The following is a 19,661-nucleotide window of genomic DNA, read 5'->3' as shown; positions in this document are numbered from 1 at the left end:
AGCTCGTCCTAGCCAGGCGACCGTTGGTACCGTCGTCACGTCCCACAGGACGTAACTCTTCTCCTCAATGGTGAGCTGCAGGAGTCCGTTCGTCTTGCGGGGCGCCCATTCCATCCTCCACAGCCCTCGCTGTCCCTTCACTACGGACACATCGACTTGGATGGGTGAGCTCATTTGGGCCATTGGGACCTAGGTCGCTGGTCTCCTCCCGATCTGCTTCTCTATATCAACGTCCAAAGAATTGAGAGCGGTCCGCCGTTGCTTGTCAAGCCTTCCATCGGCGATCCGAGGCCGCTGTGTCTCGGATTCTTATAGACAACAACGTGGATGTTTACTTATGTCAACCAAGCAGGGCGGGACGAGATCTCTCTTCTGTGATGTTCGGTAGAGCATTTAATGTGTGGGACTTTTGCATAGCCCACTCAGTTTCAACTAGTCGGCTCCTTCTCCCCGGGCGCGCAATACCCTGGCGGACCATCTCAGTCGGTCTTTCAGCTTCCAGAAATGGTTCCCTTCGCCCGGATGTTGCCCTTACACTTTTCCGGCAGGTGGGGCATCCCCACATGACCTTTTTGCATCTCGCCGACAAGGAAGTGTCCGATGTTCTCTCTTCCAGGCCTGAGCGGGGCTCCGGTAGCGGAATGCCTTCCTGATTCGTGGGAAGCACCTCTTTTATGCCTTCCCTCCGTTCTCGGTTGATTCCTCAAGGTCTTCTGAAGGCGCGCAGGGACAGGGCCCGCTTGATCTCATGCTCGCACTCGGCCCGTCGCTTTGGTACTCTCTGCTCTGGACCTGGTTTGGTAGTGGACCTGTTTCCCCTGCCTCGTTCACCATGACACTGATCACGCCGGACCACGAGCGGCTATTGTCCCCGACCCTTCAGTCCCTGCCATCTCTCGGCGTGGCTCCCGTGTGGCTTACTGGGTCCGACATTGCACTGTCTCCCCAGGTGAGGGCAAGTACTTCTAGGAAGTCGAAAGCCATCTATGAGGACACGACAGTACATAGCCAATGGAACGCTTATACGTGCTGGTGTGCGGAAAGCACTTCCACCCTGCCGATGTTTCCCATCCGATCGTCTTGGACTACCTGGTGGTCGCTCAAACAACAAGGCCTGGTATAGCCTCTTCGGTTCACTTGGCGGCCATCTTCCACTTTCACCAAGGGAGCCGGCCATTCCGTATTTCACACCCACTGGGGACTAGATTCCTTCAAAGGGCTGGAGCGCCTTTACCCCAAGTCCGTCATCCAGCCCTCTCCTGGGAATTCAACGTAGTGTTGTCTCGTCTTATGTTCCCCCGTTTGAACCGCTGGCTACCATGTTCCTTCCTCTATTTGTCCTGGAAAACGGCATTCCTGGTGGCTGTCACATCCGCTAGGTGCGTATCAGAGCTGCGCGCACTCGTCGTGGACCCTCTGTACACGGTGTTCCATCGAGACAGGTGCAACTGAGGCCACACCCTGCATTCCTCTCCAAGGTTGTCTCGGCCTTCCACGTTACCCCCCAACCAGGACATATTCCTTCCCGTATTCTTTCCCAAACCTCATCATCTTGTAGGGAACAACATTACACTGCCTAGACTGTGCGCAGGGCGCTCGCCTTTTATATAGAAAGAACAAGCCGTTCCGCAAATCCACTCAGCTCTTTGTCGCAGTAGCTGAACGGCTCCAAGGCGTTGCCAGTCTCCTCACAGAGGATCTCCTTGTGGGTGACGTCCTGCATAAGACATGTTACGACCTGGCCCATCTCCTTCGGGGCGTGTAACTGCGCACTCTACTAGAGCCCAGGCATCGTCAATGGCGTTCCTCACACGAGTTCCCGTCCAGGAATCTGCAGGGCAGCGACCTGGTCCTCCATGCACACCTTCGCTACCCTTATGCCCTAGTCCAGCAGTCCAGGGATGATGCGGCCTTCGGCTCTTGCCGTTGTTGCGCACTGTGACCTCTCACTCCGACCCTACCGCCTAGGTAAGGCTGGGAATCACCTACTAGAATGGATATGAGCAAGCACTCGAAGAAACATGGTTACTCACCTTGTAACTCTTGTTCTTCAAGATGTGTTGCTCATATCCATTCCAACCCGCCTCCTTCCCCACTGTCGGAGTTAGCGCAAGAAGGAACTGAGGGCGGCGGCAGGATGGCCGCAAGGCGATGTATATATCACCCGCCCATAGTGGCGCCACTCTAGGGGCAACCTGCCGGCCCGCTGGAGTTGCTAGGGGTAAAAGTTTTCCGACGAACGTGCACGCGCGGCGCGTACACCCCTACTGGAATGGATATTGAGCAACACATCTCGCAAGAACAAGAGGTTACAAGTGTGGTGAGTAACCGTGTTTTACCATGGCCACAACATAACTGTTCATCATTCTTGACACTTATTTGCACGCAGCTGCTGAAGTTAATCTTTCTTGTATATTGACCCTTAGAAGCCCCCAACAATATGGTTCAATTTAATATCATACAGTCATCACCAAGATGATGCCTGAAATAGCGAGAGAGTGAAGATTAGTGGTGGTGGTGGTGGTTTTTCTCAGGGATAACTAAACCTTCAGCTCCCAAAGCCTTGTTTTTTGCTGTTACATATTTCTGCTGACATTTTATTGCTGCAGTCACTTCTTTCTGATACGGCACTCACAACTCTTTTTTTCCCCTTGGTTCCAACAGGGTGGGGCACAAATTAGCTTGGCTGAAATATGTCCAACTGGAGAGAAGTCAACACGCTGGTACAACCTTCTTAGTTATAAATATCTTCAGAAGCAAAGCAGAAAACACAAACAAGGGGATATTTGTTCTGCAGTATCCTGCGTTGAAAAAACAGTAAGGGCAAATGCTAAACGGAAGCTTGCATAAATGTCCTCTGTAATATATTAAATTGCTGAAAAGAAATCAGGAGTTGTGTGTTTGCATGGCATTCTTATGCGTAAAAAATGTCATTATGATACTAAATGGGTCAATAAAACTAAAAGTTTGATTTAGGATGTAACTTTCTACCTGACTGATGGACCTTTTCCTATTTTTCTCGGGTTTACTGTGAGTAATATGGAACACTCACTCTGATAGTTGATAGGGTTTAGGAATGAATACTGTCTTTAAATAAAGCCCTTTCTTCTATACAGGACTCTGTATCTGCACTGCTGGAACAGACTGCTGTTGAACTGGAAGCAGTAGAGAAGAAGCTGGAAGAAAGCAGAAGCACTTTAACTAGTGGAGAGAATTGGTAGGTGGCATCCTATTTGCTTATCATAGCGTAAGAGTCTGTGGGTTCTATGGGTTTGACATAGTGTTTCAGATGAGTATGTCAATGAGTCAAAGTTTAATGTGATAATATGCAGACAAAGGTGCAATCGTTTAATATTGAAATGTGTCTAGTAGCTGATCAAAGTTCTTGAACTTTGCAGAAGATCATTGCTGGCATCTTTTTCTACATCCATAGCAACAGAAGAGCATGTGCCTGAGAATTGAGACTGGAGCTAGTAAAAGTTAAAATTGGAAGAGATAAAATATATTAATCCGTGGTACATAGTGCTTGACGGACCTGTGAAATACCATACCTTCAGTTCATAGGAATTTGCATGAGCTCTTTAACTGGCTGTGAATTACATTGTCAGTCCCACATTTCACTGAGTGTTAGGTTCAAACCAACCACAAAATTCAAAGCAAAACTTAGCACAAACCTTGGTGGGGAATCTACCAAAATACATATTTGCACTCAGGTTTGCCAAAAGATTCTCAAGAACACGTTGTTTAACATAATTCTAGCTTTCACACTGAGAGTACCTCCGTTTGGGGGAATCCCCGAGTCAGCCTCCTAAACCCACCATACAGTTGGCCCAGCAGCACTAAGTCAAACCCAAATGTACAAGACCCAGTATACAGCTTGTGGCAGAAACTGATGCAAATGTATTCAACCATAGTCATCACCTTACATAGAATGAAAGATGAGAAAATTGCCTTTAACTGTTTCACTGCTGGTTCTTCCACTCCAACCGGTGTACTTTTGTTATTCCCTTGTTCCATGGAATATCATGAGGGATCTGGTACAACTGGCAGCACTAGAGATGCTTTTTGATCAGCATACTTAGGACACCAACCAGCATCAAGGATGCTATGGGGGTATTGTCCCAAGTGGGTCCAGCCCAGTAACAGAAGCAGTTTATATGACAGGCAAGATGAGGAGGTTGCTGAGCAAGAAGAGCAGGATGGGAACAGTGACAATGAAGCAGAAGAGGAGGAAGAATTCTGTGATGGAAAAACACTCTGGGAGGTGGAAGAGAATCCAGAATCCCAAGTGCATGCAGAGTCGATAGCAGTAAAGGTAAAGCCCAGAGTAAATGTTGTTGCTTCCATAAGCCTGATATTTAGTAAGATGAGTTAAGCACTATATTGTTCACTATTATGATCATCCCTAATTGCTGGACTTAATGCAATTCCTTCTGCTTTTTGGTTTCTTGGAAAATTTACATGGAGTGTTTTTCTGTTTCTTATAAAATCACAGCAAGCAGCACTTCAAGGGAAATAAGAGGCTTGGTGGAGTAATTATACTGTGGGATGAAGGTTGTGGGGGAGGTGATCCACTTCAGTTTGGAAACGTTTCCTTTTATTTTATTTTTGTTTTAATCACTGTAGCCCAAACAACTTACCACAGGCCTATCAAATGAAAAGCAGACTTAATAAAGCTAATGTTAATGTGTTCATCTTCAAAAGTGCATGTACATATACATTGTGGCCATTCAGCCCTGCATTTACCAACAACCTCCTGCATGTGCATAAGCAAATCAGGTTATTCAAATGCTTCCGTGTTCAGTTACCTGATTTACTCTTGCAAATACAGGAGGCTTTTGTTGCAACAGGGGTGTACATTTGCATCAAATTCATTTTGAGGTGAAAGCCCATGAATTTGCATTTTTGGAGGAAAATTTGCTGGTACAGCTTCCAACATATAGCTGTCTAATGTTTTGTTTGGACTACATACTTGTCGTTGTCTGAATTGCTTGTATCTTTCTAGTGCTGCTTTGAAGTTTTAGGATTTAAAAAGAGCTAAAAATAATTCTGAGTGGAACATCTTCATACTTCTTGATCTCATCCTTTTCCCTTTGTCTTGTTCACTTGTGATAAGTTTTTTTGCGGGCCCTGTGTTAATCATAGAATCGTAGGACTGGCAGGGACCTGGCGAGATCATCTAGTCCAGTCCCTTGCACTCATGGCAGGACTAAGTACTATCTGCTGCAAAGATGACCAGGCCAATGTTGAATTAAGCAGAGCTACAGGAGTCACATGAAGTTTAAGATCTCTCTTACATTAAAGTCAAACCTCAATTTTAAATAACACTACATTTATGAAATACCATTTAATTCAAAATGCCATGTGTCCCCTGGTCTTGGAAGCATTCTGCACCTAGCACTGTCAGACAACGTGATTAGCAGATGGGATCTCCTAATTAATCCTTAATGATATTACTGTCTAATCACCACCTATTTACCTAATCAAGGGCCTGTTTTAATGCTCAGATTGTCTTGTCTCTGTCAATTGTGTGTGTGCAATAACAAAAAGATGGTCTTTAATGGATAATCTAAATTTAAAGGCTTGATTTTAAATCTGTTACATTGGTGTAAATCTGAAAAGTTAGTGGAGTCGCTCAGGATTTACACAGGTCACTTGCAACTGAATCTATAGGAAATGATACAGTTGTAGAAATTACTCACAAGTTTGGAAAGGGCAGGACTACAGTGTATTGCATAAGGAGAGTCAAGAAAGAGACACAACTTTGTCTGCTCTAGATCAATGCTTCTCAAAGTCGGGCTGCCGCTTGTTTAGGGAAAGTCCCTGGCAGTCCGGGCCAGTTTGTTTACCTGCCGTGTCGCAGATTTGGCTGATCGTGGCTCCCACTGGCCGCGGTTCACTGCTCCAGGCCAATGAGGGCTGTGGGAAGTGGCATGGGCTGAGGGATGAGCTGGCTGCCCTTCCCGCAGCCCCCATTGGCCTGGAGCAGTGAACCGCAGCCAGTGGGAGCTGCGATTGGCCAAATCTGCAGACACGGCAGGTAAACAAACCGGCCCGGACCGGACCGCCAGGGCTTTCCCTGAACAAGCGGTGGACTGACTTTGAGAAGCACTGCTCTAGATTGTAGTTTAATTCATGAAAAACTGCTCTTTAGTGTGTGAAAGTAGAAGTGGGATTTCAGGCGAAACACAAAAGCAGTTGTCATTGATGGGCTGGTGGGGTGACGCAGTTACAGGGATAAATAACAAAACAGAAAATATCATAATGCTACTGTATGAATCCATGATATATCCACATCTTGAAAACTGCATTTAGTTCTGGTCACCCAGTCTCAAAAAAGATATATAAGAATATAACATAAAATGATTAAGGATGTGGAACAGCTTCCATATGAGGAGAGACTAAAGAAACTGGGACTGTTCAGCTTGGAAAAGAGATGACTAAGGGGGGATGTGATAGAGGTCTATAAAATCATGAATGGTGTGGAGAAAGTGAATAAGGAACTGTTATTTATCCTTTCACATAACACAAGAACCAGGGGTCACCCAATGAAATTAATAGACAGCAGGTTTACAACAAACAAAAGGAAGTATTTACTCACACAACATACAGTCAACTTGTGAAATTCGTTGCCAGGGGATGTTATGAAGGCCAAAACTATAACTGGGTTAAATTAAAGAATCAAGTAAGTTCATGGAGGATAAGTTCTTCAGTGGCTGTTAGTCAAGATGGTCAGGGATGCAACTCGAAGCTCTGGGTGTCCCTAAGCTCTGATTGCCAGATGCTGGGACTGAACAACAAGGAATGGATCACTTGATGATTGGTCTGTTCTGTTCATTCTCTTTAAAGCATCTGGCACTGCCACTGCTGGAAGACAGGATACTGGGTTAGATGGACCATTGGTCTGATCCAGTATAGCCATTCTTATGTTCATGAAAGTGTGTTTCTTTCAGGTAGATAAAGAGACAAACACAGAGAGCCTTGCACAATCTTCAACTGTAGTTCGTCCAAAAGAGAAGAGAGCAGCTAACCCACCACAAACTCAGTTTGTCAGAAGTAGCACCATAATCCGCTCCAAAACATTTTCGCCAGGACCACAGAGTCAATACATCTGCCGGGTAAGGAAACCACATCCCCAGACTTGGTTGTAAATGTTTTCCCTTAGTGATTGCACAGTATCTTTAGTTCATCTGATAATACACTGCACTGACGGTTGGAGCTGAGAGAGTATACTGCATCCTCAATGACTTTGAACTTGAGTGGAAGTTGAGGGTGCAGCACCCTTTCTTGACATTGTACATCAGAGGACCACAGAGCATTTCACACCTGTTAAGTAAACCTCACAATGGGAAGTGATAGTGGAATCACTGCACACTCCTGAAATGCAGCTGTTTTAGCAATTGTACCACAGCAGCACAATACAGTGGCTTAGGGCAGGGAGTGTAGAGAGAATGAATAAAATTAAAATGCTAGCATGAATTTAGGTAGGATTAAGATAATTACTCAGATTAGAACTTGGCCATAACAGTGGTGTTAGTACCTGCAAAGGTTCTTTAATAAACCAAGTGGTCAGAACCTCACTTTGCCATCTTTTGTAGATGTCACTTTAGTAGCACGATACCCCTGACATCATGGTCAAACATTAGTGACTGACATTACAGAAAGCACAGTTGTCTTGTCAATACCAAGTTGATTAGCCACTGATCTGTAATAGTCTGGGATAGGCAGCTTCCAGAGGGCAAGAGCAACACAACACACCTCTGGACAGGTATGACCTCGTATCCTGGTAGTGAAGTACCAGAATGCAGCTCCAGAAATATGGCGTTCCTCATACCAAAGTTCTGGACCCACTGCTGGTCATCCCATGTCTATGTGATGTAGTCCCATTGCTCTGCACATATGGTCCTAGTCTAGAACTGTCACTCAGCACAGGGAGATTCCTCTGCCATTAGAAACTGGATCAGCTATCTCCAGTCCTCCATCTCTGCAGACCGCTTGCACATCTTACTTAAAGCACACTGCAGTATTCTTTTGGCACCAAGCCCCTGCCAAAGTGCCTGCCACCACATCTCATTTCCCTCCTCTTGCCAGAATAAGTTGCATTAGTGCCAACATTTGGTACAGAGTCATTGCTCTGACATAGATCATGACTTGCCACTGGTTGGAATGAACGCTTCAGACAGAAATATGAGACATGTCAAACTAGAACTGGGTCAATTTGGGTGAGTTAAAATAAATAACAATTACTAATTAAAATAGCACATATGTCAACCAAGAATCTCAATGTTTTACCAAGGTAGGCAATTAATTTTACAAGTGAGGAATATGCATAGACAGATTAAGTAATTTGCCTTAGATCTCAGAGTGAGGAGTGACAGTTCTGAATAGAACCTTGTAGCAGGGTGGATCCCTGCTCCGGCCCTGAAGGGGTTAAAAACAGCCCAGGGAAGGGGCCGGGGCTGGAGAAAGCAGCCTTTCAGGCTGGGCTGATTGGGGGAAGTGGCTGCAGCTGGGGCCATGCCCCAAACTGAGCCACAGGCCCTTATAAAAGGGCAGAGAGGCCAGGAGCCAAAAAGAGTCTCTCTCTGTCTTCAGAGGGAGAAGGGCCTGGCTGCTGCAAGGAGTAGGCTGAAAGGTACCTAGAGCGAAGCAGGGCTGGGGAAAGCAGCGGAGCCGGGGAGCTCCTGCCTGGAAAGCCCCGGACTGCGGCCTAGGAGTAGGCTGAGAGGTACTAGGGTTGCAGGGTGCAACCCAGCGGTAGGCCAAGGCAGCAGGTCCAAACCCCTTTGCTGATGATGAGAGGCTAACACTGCAGTCTGCCCCAGGGCGTGGGGGCTAGCTAATGACTGGGCAGTTGCCAAGACCCTGACGCAAAGTGGGGATAGAGTGGGGGGGAGGTTCCCAGGAGGGGGGAAACCCTTAAGAGAAAGGGGTTACTGCCAGGGGGCAGAACCCCACATAGAAGGGGCACCGGGGTCCAGGGAGGGACACGGGGCCAGTAGCGGAAGCCAGAAGGCGGATCACTGGCCTGCAGAGGGCGCTCCGAGCTGTGTATGTGAGCTGATTCCCTGAAGCAACCAGAAGGAGGCGCCGCGGGGGTGAGTTCGCCCCGTTACAAACCTTATTTCATCCTCAGTCTCCTTTTGTTTGTAACCAGAAGAGCTTTGCTGCATTTAATGCTGCTTAAAGATGGATGTTAAGGTTATCATCAGACAGAGATGCTATAAGTGTCTGACTAGTGTTTATCTCCTCTAAAATGAAAGGTCGTGATGGAAATCAGAAAGTAGAGACGACTAACTTCAATTAGCAGCTTTAATGGAGCGTGAAAGACTCCACTGTGCTGTGTGTGACACTAATTGAACAATCTGTGTACTGAGTGAGGATGACAGTGCCACCTCTTTGATTAAATGTTTATTCATAATTAATTAGTTCCAGGATTGAAGATCAGGATACACTATAAATAACTCCTTTAGCTTCAACCAGTGTAGAATACAAGTAAACACTGTCAGGAAACTGCTTTTGTGAAGTATGTGCTGGTCTAACTGAAGATTGAGGTGTTCTAGTAGAACATCAAAGGCTGCCTAACATTGAGTGCACCAGAACAGTACTTCAAAAAAACCTGTATCCAGTTCAGATGAAATCAGGCTCACAGATGTAAACTGTTTTACCTTTGCTTTAGCTCTGAGTTTAATTCTCTTCACGACACAATTCAAAAGTCGAGACTATCTTCTGTTTGGCCTCTGAGCATTGAGCCACATAATAAATAACACTCAACAGGGCATTTAGGGATAGCAAAGAATATCCATGTTTCAGGGATCTAGAAAGTACATGGCCCAGGGCTCAGTGGTTTCAGCATCCAAGGGGCACCTAGACCTTACTACAGATCCTGGAGTACAGTAAATTAGTACTCATATCAAATGGAACATTTAACATCACAGTTGTGCATAATAGGTACAACCTTGTGATGCCAACCTGCATCTTCCCAGTGGAAGCATCATATCCTGGAGCTCCCTAGCATGCAGGAGGCACATGCTTGCTCCTCCAGCCCTTGGATTTCTGCATTTGCTCTCCTGAATGCTTGGCCCAAAGGTACACAACAAGAGAATTGTCCCTAAGCTTGGATTATGATCGTGTCCAGCCGCTGTGGAAGTAGCACAAAGGAAAGAGGTTTCTTGCTCCACGTTTCCAGGAAAAATCTGACCCCAAATATATAAAACGCTGCAAAAAAAAACCCTGAAAAAAGTCATGGTATCCACATGACACATTGTTTGTTTCATATATAGAAATAGTTTGTTTGAAAAGGGAAAAAAATTACTTAATCCTTCTCCAGTGTTATGCTCTGCTTATTCATAGACGTTACGGATGAGAATGACTTAATCCCCAGCCAATGCAACATTGTTCATTACATCTTAATTTTGTAGGCTCTTGTCTGACCTATTGATGTTGAGTAGGGGAAGGGGACTGTGTGTGACCTGTGCAGAGTTCTAACTGAAAGTGATGGTATCTTCCAACCTCTTCTCAAACAGCAGCATTGAAAAGCAGAGGGGAGGAGGCCAGGAAAGGACAGTGGCCATGGAAAACAGCCAGATTTGGGCACTGGGTGGGTTTCATTGCACTGTTACATGTGACTTTCTCAGATAATTCTCAGTCCATGGCTTTCTATAAATGTCTGCAGCTCTGTGGGCTCATTCGTAATAGCCTTGCACTGCGTGCTTGTTTCGTAACAATTACTTCTCTCTCTTTTTCAGCTAAATCGCAGTGATAGTGACAGTTCAACACTGTCTAAGAAACCGCCCTTTGTTCGGAATGCTATGGAGAGGAGAAGTGTCAGAATGAAGCGGGTAAAAACTTCATCTACAAATTTTTCCCTTAGCTGGCATTCAAGAAAACAAGCATGTTCTTAAAGCATTGGTTTGTGAGTTACCAATAGATAATTCTGTTTAAAAGGGGTTAGCAAAGATAATTCAGGTTAATTTCAGATATAAACCACCTGTCTTCATGTGCTCATAGCATTAAAAAAAAATTCTCTATTTGGGCTGAAATGTTCTTACTAGTCTGTCAAAAGGTGACAAATGTCTGTTCTCTTGAGTTACTAGAACTTCCACTTTGAAAAATTATATCTCACAATTTTCCTTCCAAACAGAATTCAAAAGTAGCTAATTTTTTAGATGTGGCATGTAAAATATGCTCTCATTGGCTCATATCCATGCCAAAGGAATTTGTGGGATAACTAATTTGTAAGCAATTGAAAATCACTTTTTAAGGTGTTCATTGAAATTTAACAGTGCTTAATGAGCTCCACACCCATTAATGACATCATTGTGTGTGTTCTACTAGGATGTGAATGGGGTGGAATTGGGCTGCTGCTGTCCTTGGGAGGCCACTAAAACATTTTGCATGAGGCAGATTGTCTGACTGAAATACTCACGTTGTGCACTCCTCAACACTAATGTTCCTGACATTGGGGGCAGGAGAAAATCCAGTGGTGTGAAACCAGTGCTAATATGTTGTCTTGCAGCATTCTGCAATATTCTGATAATTGATAATATTCTGAGTACTGGTGTAAGGAAGACACTCCTCATTTCAGCCCATTGTCAGCTAAGTACAGAAGCCCTTGGCTTACTTCAGATACCATTGTGTTGATGGAAGCTGCAGCATGGGCAAGCTTACTTATAAGACTTTGCTAGACTGCGAAACTGCAAATTTGGGCAAGCACACACCTTGCAAAAGCAGCATTACCAGAGATGTTGCACATATTCGAACCAGATGGGAACAGTTTGACACTTTTTATTCCAATCATAAAATCCCTTCTGTTCCAGCCTTTGGTTAAGTCCTTTGGTGCAGAGCGTCTAATCCGAACTTCACTAGACCTGGAGTTAGACCTGCAGGCTTCAAGGACCTGGCACAATCAGTTAGTGCAAGAGATCTCTGTACTGAAAGAACTGAAAGAACAGTTAGAACAAGCTCAAGGTCAAGGTGAAAAAGAGCTGCCACAATGGGTGAAGGATGATGAGAGATTCCGGCTTTGGCTGAGACACGTCGAAAAACGGGTAAGCAATTCTGACTGGGTTTTTGTTAATATGTTTAGTCAAACACATTTTCCCATCTTCTGGAGACCAGAATGTTCAAATCTTTAGTGCTGCTTTCATCCAAATCTTACCCCTTTTAAATAAACTTATTTGGTGGAGCTTTGTACTGAAACTTCTGTTGTATTAACTTTACATACTGACAAATAATTAGAATTGTAGCCCTTGCAAATGTCCTTTCCTACTATTTGAATTCCACTGTCACTTGTCATTGGATGCAAGGCCAGGCGCAGGAGGAATCTGTGACTGGTTCCTCCCTGGGGTGCCACCTGGAACTAGGGTACCACTGAGCCCTCTGACTCACCAGCCTGGGCTCTCTCTCACACTGTGTTGCTGTGACAAGCTGCAGACCCGCTCCTGGTCCCACACTTCCACCAGCATTCACACAGGTAGGGACAAACCCAACTGCAGTTACATACAAGCTGACCAGCCACTGCATGAACCAACAATAGAGAGGCTACAGCCAAAATAACCACCAGCTTCTCCAGTCTAGGACCCAGAGCTGTACCATTTGGCCCTGGTCAAAACCCTGACCAGTATGAATTTGTTATCCAGTTCGCCTCCCCCTCAATCACCTGGATCAATCGGTCTTCAGCTGTCGTTAAGACTGCACCGATCACAACATGTCCGCCATTCTTCTTGCATTCTTGCCTTTCTTCTCCATGTTCTTCCAAAATATTTAACAATGTCATTTTCCCATCTTCTTGGAGGCCGACCAGGTGGTCTTTTTTGTTCTTGCACGTACCACTCAGTAATGATTGCGGTCCACCTACTGTCCGTGAACCGTGCTATGTGGCCCGCCTCAATGTGGAGAGGAAATGCAACAGCCTTTGCCCCTTGAGCTAAGATTTCCAGGCACTTAATTCAGACTCACTGGTTTAGATAAAGCAAAACCAAGTTTATTAACTATGAAAGATAGATTTACGTGAATATAAGGGATAGCAAAGAGATCAAAGAAGATTACCTAGTAAATAAACAAAAATTCAAACTATGCTTAACATCGTAGATTGAGAGGATTTGAATTAACAATCTCTCGCCCTGACTGATGATAGAAGCAGGCCTGCAGATTCTCAGCTTACAAGATGCACTTGCTATACAGCTTGGGATCACCAGGTTTTCATACACAGGCTAGAAATTCCTTTAGCCTGGAACCAGCATGTCCCCTGGTTCCGTCTTTTGTTCCTTAGGTCTTTCTAGAAGTTTTCTTGTGTGGGGAGTGAAGGTGTCACTCTCTGCCTTATATAGTTTTAGCATATGGTGGGAACCCTTTGTCCCAAACTCAGTTTATGGAAAAACAGTGGTATCCAAGATGTAGTTCCGTGTCATGTGGCCTGGTCACATGCCCTTGCATACCTGGCTGAGTCATAGTAGCCATTATTTACAGGCTGTCTGGAGCATTCTCAGGAAGGCTAACCCTCTGGGAGATACATTCTCCTAAGGCCTATTGTTCTTCCTAATGACCCATTACCTTGAATAGGCCTTTCAGAGCCCAGCTGTCTAGACTGGAAGCATTTTGCCTAATGGGTATCACTGAGGTGAGACTACATGTGAAATACAGATACATAGTTAATATTCATAACTTCAGATATAAAAATGATACATGCATACAAGTAGAATAATCATATTTAGCAAATCATAACTTTTCCAATTACACCTCACATGACCAGTCTTGTACAAAATGCATCATAATTATGTCGTAATAATATCAATATGAAGACTATGGAGTGCAGTGTCACAGAGTCATTGGCTCCAAGTGGTTCCTGCATGTAGAAGGATAGTACCTACTGGCTACTACTTCCTTTTGTCTAGCTCCATTCTTTTCAAAGCTCAATGGCAGACCTGCAAAGCAGTGATGAGAGAGAATCTGGAACTTAATGTACCCATGGAATGTTTCAGAAAAAGTCTTTATCAGGCGCACACAAGAGTTGCAGCCTGTGGGGAAAGTCTGTTTCATGCACCAAGAAGGAGCCACATTTTGGGGGGCTGTGACTTTTGTTAGTGGGGGAGTGAGTGCCCAGACCATTAGGGAGGGAGGCACTAGAATGTCTCAGGAAAAATTGGATCTTCTGGATTATCTGTATGTTGGTTAATAAAATTATATTCTGTTTTGCCTTCTCTGAATCTATGTGTATTGATGGATTATAAGCTGTAATATGTTTAAAGTACTATAAACAGCCTTCTAGAAAAATCTGAGGGTTCTAGAAGCCCATGATTACAAGATGCTGTAGGATTTAATCCACAAGCTCTGCTGACTATCCTGGGCCCAATTCTTCTGCACTTGCTTATGGTATCGTTGGAACTCCTTGCAGAACATGGTATTATTTGGTGGAAGGGCTAGTTTACATGCAGGCTTTACTGCTTTAACCATACAACTAGAAAACTGCACTCGTAACTTGTAAGTAGTTTTAGTAAAAAACGTGTGTGTAGACTAGGCCTAAGTGCTTTAGAGTAAGGTCCTCTGCTGTTAAACATACGTAATTAATGCAAAAGTCAGAGCTCTTGCCTTATTGAAATCGAGATAGATATTTGATACAGTTCCACATGGGACATTATTAGTTAAATTGAAGAAGTTGGGGATTAATGTGAGAAGTGAAAAGTGGAAAAGGAACTGGTTAAAGGAGAGGCTACAATGGGTTATACTGAAAGATGAACTTCAGGCTAGAGGGAGGTTACTAGTGGAGTTCCTCAGGGACTGGTCTTGGGACCAATCTTATTTAACATTTTTATTATTGACCTTGGCACAAAAAGTAGGAGTGTGCTAATAACATTTGTGGATGACACAAAGTTGGGGGGTATTGCTAGTACAGATGAGGACCAGAATATAGTACAAAAAGATCTTGTAAACTTGAGTAATAGAAATGTGATTAAATTTAATAATGCAAAGTGCAAGGTCATGCATGTAGGGACTAACAAGAATCTTTGCTATAAGTTGGGGACGCATCAGTTGGAAGTGACGGAGGAGGAGAAAGACCTGGATGTACTGGTTAATCACAGGATGACAGTGAGCCACCAGTGTGATGTGGCCATGAAAAAGACTAATGCAATCTTAGGATGCATCAGGCAAGGTATTTCTAGTAGAGATAGGGAACAATTAGTAACATTATACAAGGCACTGGTGAGACCTCATCTGGTTACTGTGTGCAATTCTGGTCTCCCATGTTAAAGAAAGATGAATTAAAACTGGAACAAGTGCAGAGAAAGGCTACTAGGATGATACGAGGAATGGAAAACCTACTTTATGAGCTTGGCTTGTTTAGCCTAACCAAACGAAAGCTGAGGGGAGATATGATTGCTCTTTATAAGGACATCAGAGGGATGAATAACAGGAATATTTAAGTTAAGTGCCAATGTGAGCACAAGAACAAATGGATATAAACTGGCCATCAACAAATTTAGGCTTGAAATTGGAAAAGGTTTCTAATCATCTAGACCTAACTAGCTTCAATACTAAGCTTGATAAGTTTATGGAGGGGATGCTATGATGAGACTGCCTAAAGTGGCATGTAGCTGATCTGCGACTGCAAGCAGCAAATATCTCCAATGGCTGGTGATGGGACACTAACTGAAGAGGGCTCTGAGAAATCTTTCCCAGATGTCTGGTCAGAGGATCTTTCCCACATGCTCAGGGTCTAACTGATTGCCATATTTGAGGTTGGGAAGGAATTTTTCCCTGGATCAGATTGGCAGAGACCCTCAAGGTTTTTCACCTTCCTCTGCAGCATGGGACATGGGTCACTTGCAGGTTTAAATTAATATAAATGGTGGATTTTCTGTAGCTTGAAGTCTTTAAATCATGATTTGAGGACTTCAGTAACTCAGCCAGAGGTTATGAGTCTATTACAGGAGTGGGCGAGTGAGGTCCTGTGTCCTGCAATGTGCAGGAGACCTACAGGAGATGATTATGTTAGTCCCTTCTTCTTCGAGTGCTTGCTCATACCCATTCCAATTAGGTGTGTGCGCGCCGCGTGTACGTTCGTCGGAGAGTTTTTACCCTAGCAACACTCGGTGGGCCGGCAGGTCGCCCCCTAGAGTGGCGCTGCTATGATGCCTGATATATACCCCTGCCGGCCCATCCGCTCCTCAGTTCCTTCTTACTGCCCGTGTCGGTCGTTGGAACAGTGGAGCGCAGCTTAGCTGATCTCCACCTCCCTAGCGATTCGCTCGTTTGTATAGTTATTGTGTACATAGTTCATTTCTATAGTTCTAGTTAGCATTTAAATTAGTTGTTCTTATAGTTCTGTATATAGTTAAAGAGGATCGGGGGCTCGCCCCTTCTCCTCCCCTGGTACCAGGGCCCATGCCCGGTTCACCAGGCTTCAAACCCTGCGCGGCCTGTCATCGGCCGATGCCCACAGGAGACCTGCACGACTCCTGTTTAAAGTGCCTAGGCGAATCCCACCTTGCGGACAAGTGCCGAATCTGCAAGGCGTTCAAGCCCCGGACAAAGAAAGAGCAGGACATTCGCCTGAAGCAGCTTTTGATGGAGGCAGCGCTAACTCCTCCATCCTCTGCACCGACTCCGGCACCGGGAACAAGTGCCTCCTCTGCACCAGACCGCTCGGCACCAGTAAAGGCTCCTCGGAACCACCCTTCACCGGCCCAACCCTCTGGTCGGCACCGCTTCCTCTCCCCGAGAAGCAAGAGGCACCAGGCTCCTGCGGCACCTACAGCTACACCGTCAACTGCCACGGCACCGCTTATCTCCGCACCGTTGATTCCAGTCTCACAGGAGCCATTGAGTCTGGTGCCTACCAGCTCCCCGGCGCACGCTGCGGTCGAGCTCGTTGTGCCCTCCACGCCGGAGACCTTCTCCACCGCACGGGACCTAATTGCTCTAACAGAGCCTGAGCTGCCCCAACCCCCAGCACCCCCGGTGCGGGTTATTCAATCGTTGGGCAAGCCCACCATGGTGCGGCCACCTTCCCCGGGCACCACCGAACGCCGTTGGTCCCGATCTAGATCCCGCGGTCACTCTTGGTCCCGACATCGCTCCCGATCCCGGCACCGCTCGCAGTCCCAGTACCGTTCTCCATCCCGGTACTGGTCATACTCACGGCACCGCTCGAGATCCCGGTCTCCGTCGTGGTACTCTCAGCACTGGTCCAGATCCTGGCACCGCCGTACGTCTCACAGCCAATCCCGGCATGACGATGTAAGGCACCGGTCGACCTCCCGGCACCGCGCTGGTCATAGGTCCCAGTCCCGCTCCCGGCACCGCCATGGTTCCCAGTACTGTTCGCCGGTACCGCGCAGAGATGAGTTCTATGGACGCAGAGACCTGGTCCAATCAACTTCAGCTCCTTCGTGGCCGTCGCGTCATCCATCCGCCTCCTCACATGCAGACAGTGCCTCCTATGGGGGTTCAGATACGCAGGCTCACCTGGACCACGGACCGCCTCAGTGGTCTTTTTGGACACCTTGGGCCTATCACCAAGTCCAAGGCGAACCAACAGGCCCATCACGCTCCGGTCACTCAGAGCACCATGCACCAGAGGCCACCGTCAGCAGACCTCCCTCCGCTGGTACGGAGGAAACCACTGCATGCGCACCGGAACAGCATGATCTTCCGGAGATGGAGGTCCCCCAGGATGAGGCGTCAGTCCAGGACCCACTCATCCCAGGGCTGTCATCCTCCTCTTCCCCGGATGAGGCGGTAGCAGGCACATCATCGTCGGGGCCCCCTCCAATTGACCTCCGATCACACCAGGATCTTCTGCGGCGTGTCGTCCAGAATATCAGCCTTCTAGTAGAGGAGATTCCCGAGGTGGAGGACCCGGTGATTAGCATATTATCTGCGGAAACACCAACCAGAGTGGCCCTCCCCTTCATCTGTTCGATCCAGGCCAGAGCAGACACTATCTGGCAGTCCCCGGCTTCCATTCCACCCACAGCCAGGGGAATAGAATGAAAATACATGGTGCCTTCTAAGGGGTATGAGCTCTATGTGCATCCCGCCCCCTGCTCATCGGTGGTACAATCAGTCAACGAACGGGAGCGCCACGGCCAACAAGCCTCCGCGCCGAAATCTAGGGAGGCCAGGCGCATGGATTTGTTGGGCCGGAAGATCTACTCCGCCAGAGGCCTTCAGCTCTGCGTGGCGAACCAACAAGCCCTCTTAAGCAGATACAGCTACAATACCTGGGATGCAGTCGGCAAGTTTACCGAGTTGGTTCCGCAGGACTCCCGTCAGGATTTTACAGCTCTCCTAGAGGAGGGGAAGAAGGTCGCGAGGACCTCCTTACAAGCCTCACTTTGATGCCGCCGATTCGGCAGCTAGAACGGTCGCCTCTGGCATAGCCATGCAACGCATATCATGGTTGCAAGTGTCCGGCCTACCACCTGAGCTGCAATACACCATACAAGACTTGCCATTTGATGGACAAAGCTTGTTCTTGCAAAAGACGGACCCCAGACTACAGAGTCTGAAGGACAACCGGGTTATTATGCGTTCGTTGGGAATGCATACACCCCAGACTCAGAGATGGTCATTCTGCTCCCAACCTCAGCGCCCTTACCCCCCACCTCGGCCAAGACAAGATTTTGCCCAAAGACGAGGTCGTACTACCCACAGACGTCAGTCTGGACCTCAAGGGGGCAACAATTCCGGTCCCGCCAAACCAGCACCGGGACCCAAAGCAAACTTTTGAGGGTGTGCCCGAGAGCAGTGTACCAATTGCCTCCCCGGATCCCTTTCAGTTTTACAACCGCCTTTCCCCGTTCCTCCCTGCGTGGTCCCAGTTGACTTCAGATCGTTGGGTCCTACGTACGGTGGAGCTTGGATACCATCTTCAGTTTGTTTCACCCCGCTATATCCTTCAAATTAGGTGATTCCCAAGCTTACCTAGGCGGAGGGTCGGCGTGCGACGTTGCGACGTTAATACCGTGAGCCAAGCGGGCATTCGTCTCAGCTTGGTGGACTTAATGCGCTATAGTGCGATGCAAAAGGTGTGGATGGCAGACCAGGTGTCCGCGCGGCAGATTTTCTGTATGGGACATGGCAGAACGCGGGCAGTAGGCTTGAGCACCAAGTATGGTGCGTGGTGAGTGCGCCGTCTGAACTGACCAAGTCATCGCAAGCCGGATAGGTGTAACCCAGATGCAATTACGTTGTTGAGGAGATTGCCATGCCCTTCATACATTCCTGCCACTGCTACAAATTAGCTGAGGTGAGCGCCGGAAGGTTTGGTCCTCTCAGTGTAGAAGGCGAGCGCTCACGGCACATCCGAGTTTATGGGCTGCTGTTCTGTCGCGATGAAAATTTATATTTTTTTACGGGCTTTGAAAGAAGACGTGGCAGAATCGATGGTGTCCGTGGTGGTGGGTGAAGGCGGAACCGACTTAGGGGAACGCGGGTGCAGTCGGCAAGCTGTACCTTGTTACTTACTGACACCGCTCTATGGAGGATCCACAGTCAGTTGCTCGAAGTTCTCAAGCTCGTTCTAGCCGGACAGCGACTGGAATGCTGTCTTCCCAGGACAGAATACAGCAGCAGCATGTGGTAAAGGCTCAAAGGGGGGCCCCAGAGCCTGGTAACGAGGTTCAGGTCCGGTTGGGGTAGGGGTCTTGACCTGGCGA

General features: G+C 46.8%; 1 protein-coding gene and 1 long non-coding RNA gene across 2 annotated transcripts in view; one reads left to right on the top strand and one right to left on the bottom strand.

Annotated features, from left to right (window-relative positions):
• WWC1 (WW and C2 domain containing 1) overlaps window positions 1–19,661 on the top strand; it is a 165,613-nt gene that overhangs the window by 132,841 nt on the left and 13,111 nt on the right. Inside the window, exons 16-21 of the mRNA XM_032776684.2 lie at window positions 2,665–2,817; window positions 3,117–3,217; window positions 4,165–4,315; window positions 6,954–7,118; window positions 10,749–10,841; window positions 11,820–12,050. Coding sequence (XP_032632575.1) covers window positions 2,665–2,817; window positions 3,117–3,217; window positions 4,165–4,315; window positions 6,954–7,118; window positions 10,749–10,841; window positions 11,820–12,050 — 894 coding nt within the window. The remainder of the gene's footprint in view (window positions 1–2,664; window positions 2,818–3,116; window positions 3,218–4,164; window positions 4,316–6,953; window positions 7,119–10,748; window positions 10,842–11,819; window positions 12,051–19,661) is intronic.
• The window catches only part of LOC142047115 (uncharacterized), a 21,788-nt gene continuing 4,468 nt past the window's right edge, over window positions 2,342–19,661 (bottom strand). The window contains exons 2-3 of the long non-coding RNA XR_012656295.1: window positions 2,992–3,176; window positions 2,342–2,482 (exon numbers count right to left, since the gene is read on the bottom strand). This is a non-coding gene — a long non-coding RNA (uncharacterized LOC142047115). The remainder of the gene's footprint in view (window positions 2,483–2,991; window positions 3,177–19,661) is intronic.

This window comes from Chelonoidis abingdonii, chromosome 7, assembly GCF_003597395.2.
Source record: "Chelonoidis abingdonii isolate Lonesome George chromosome 7, CheloAbing_2.0, whole genome shotgun sequence".
Classification (NCBI taxonomy): Eukaryota; Metazoa; Chordata; order Testudines; family Testudinidae; genus Chelonoidis; species Chelonoidis abingdonii.
This window is presented reverse-complemented; position numbering and strand designations above follow the sequence as displayed.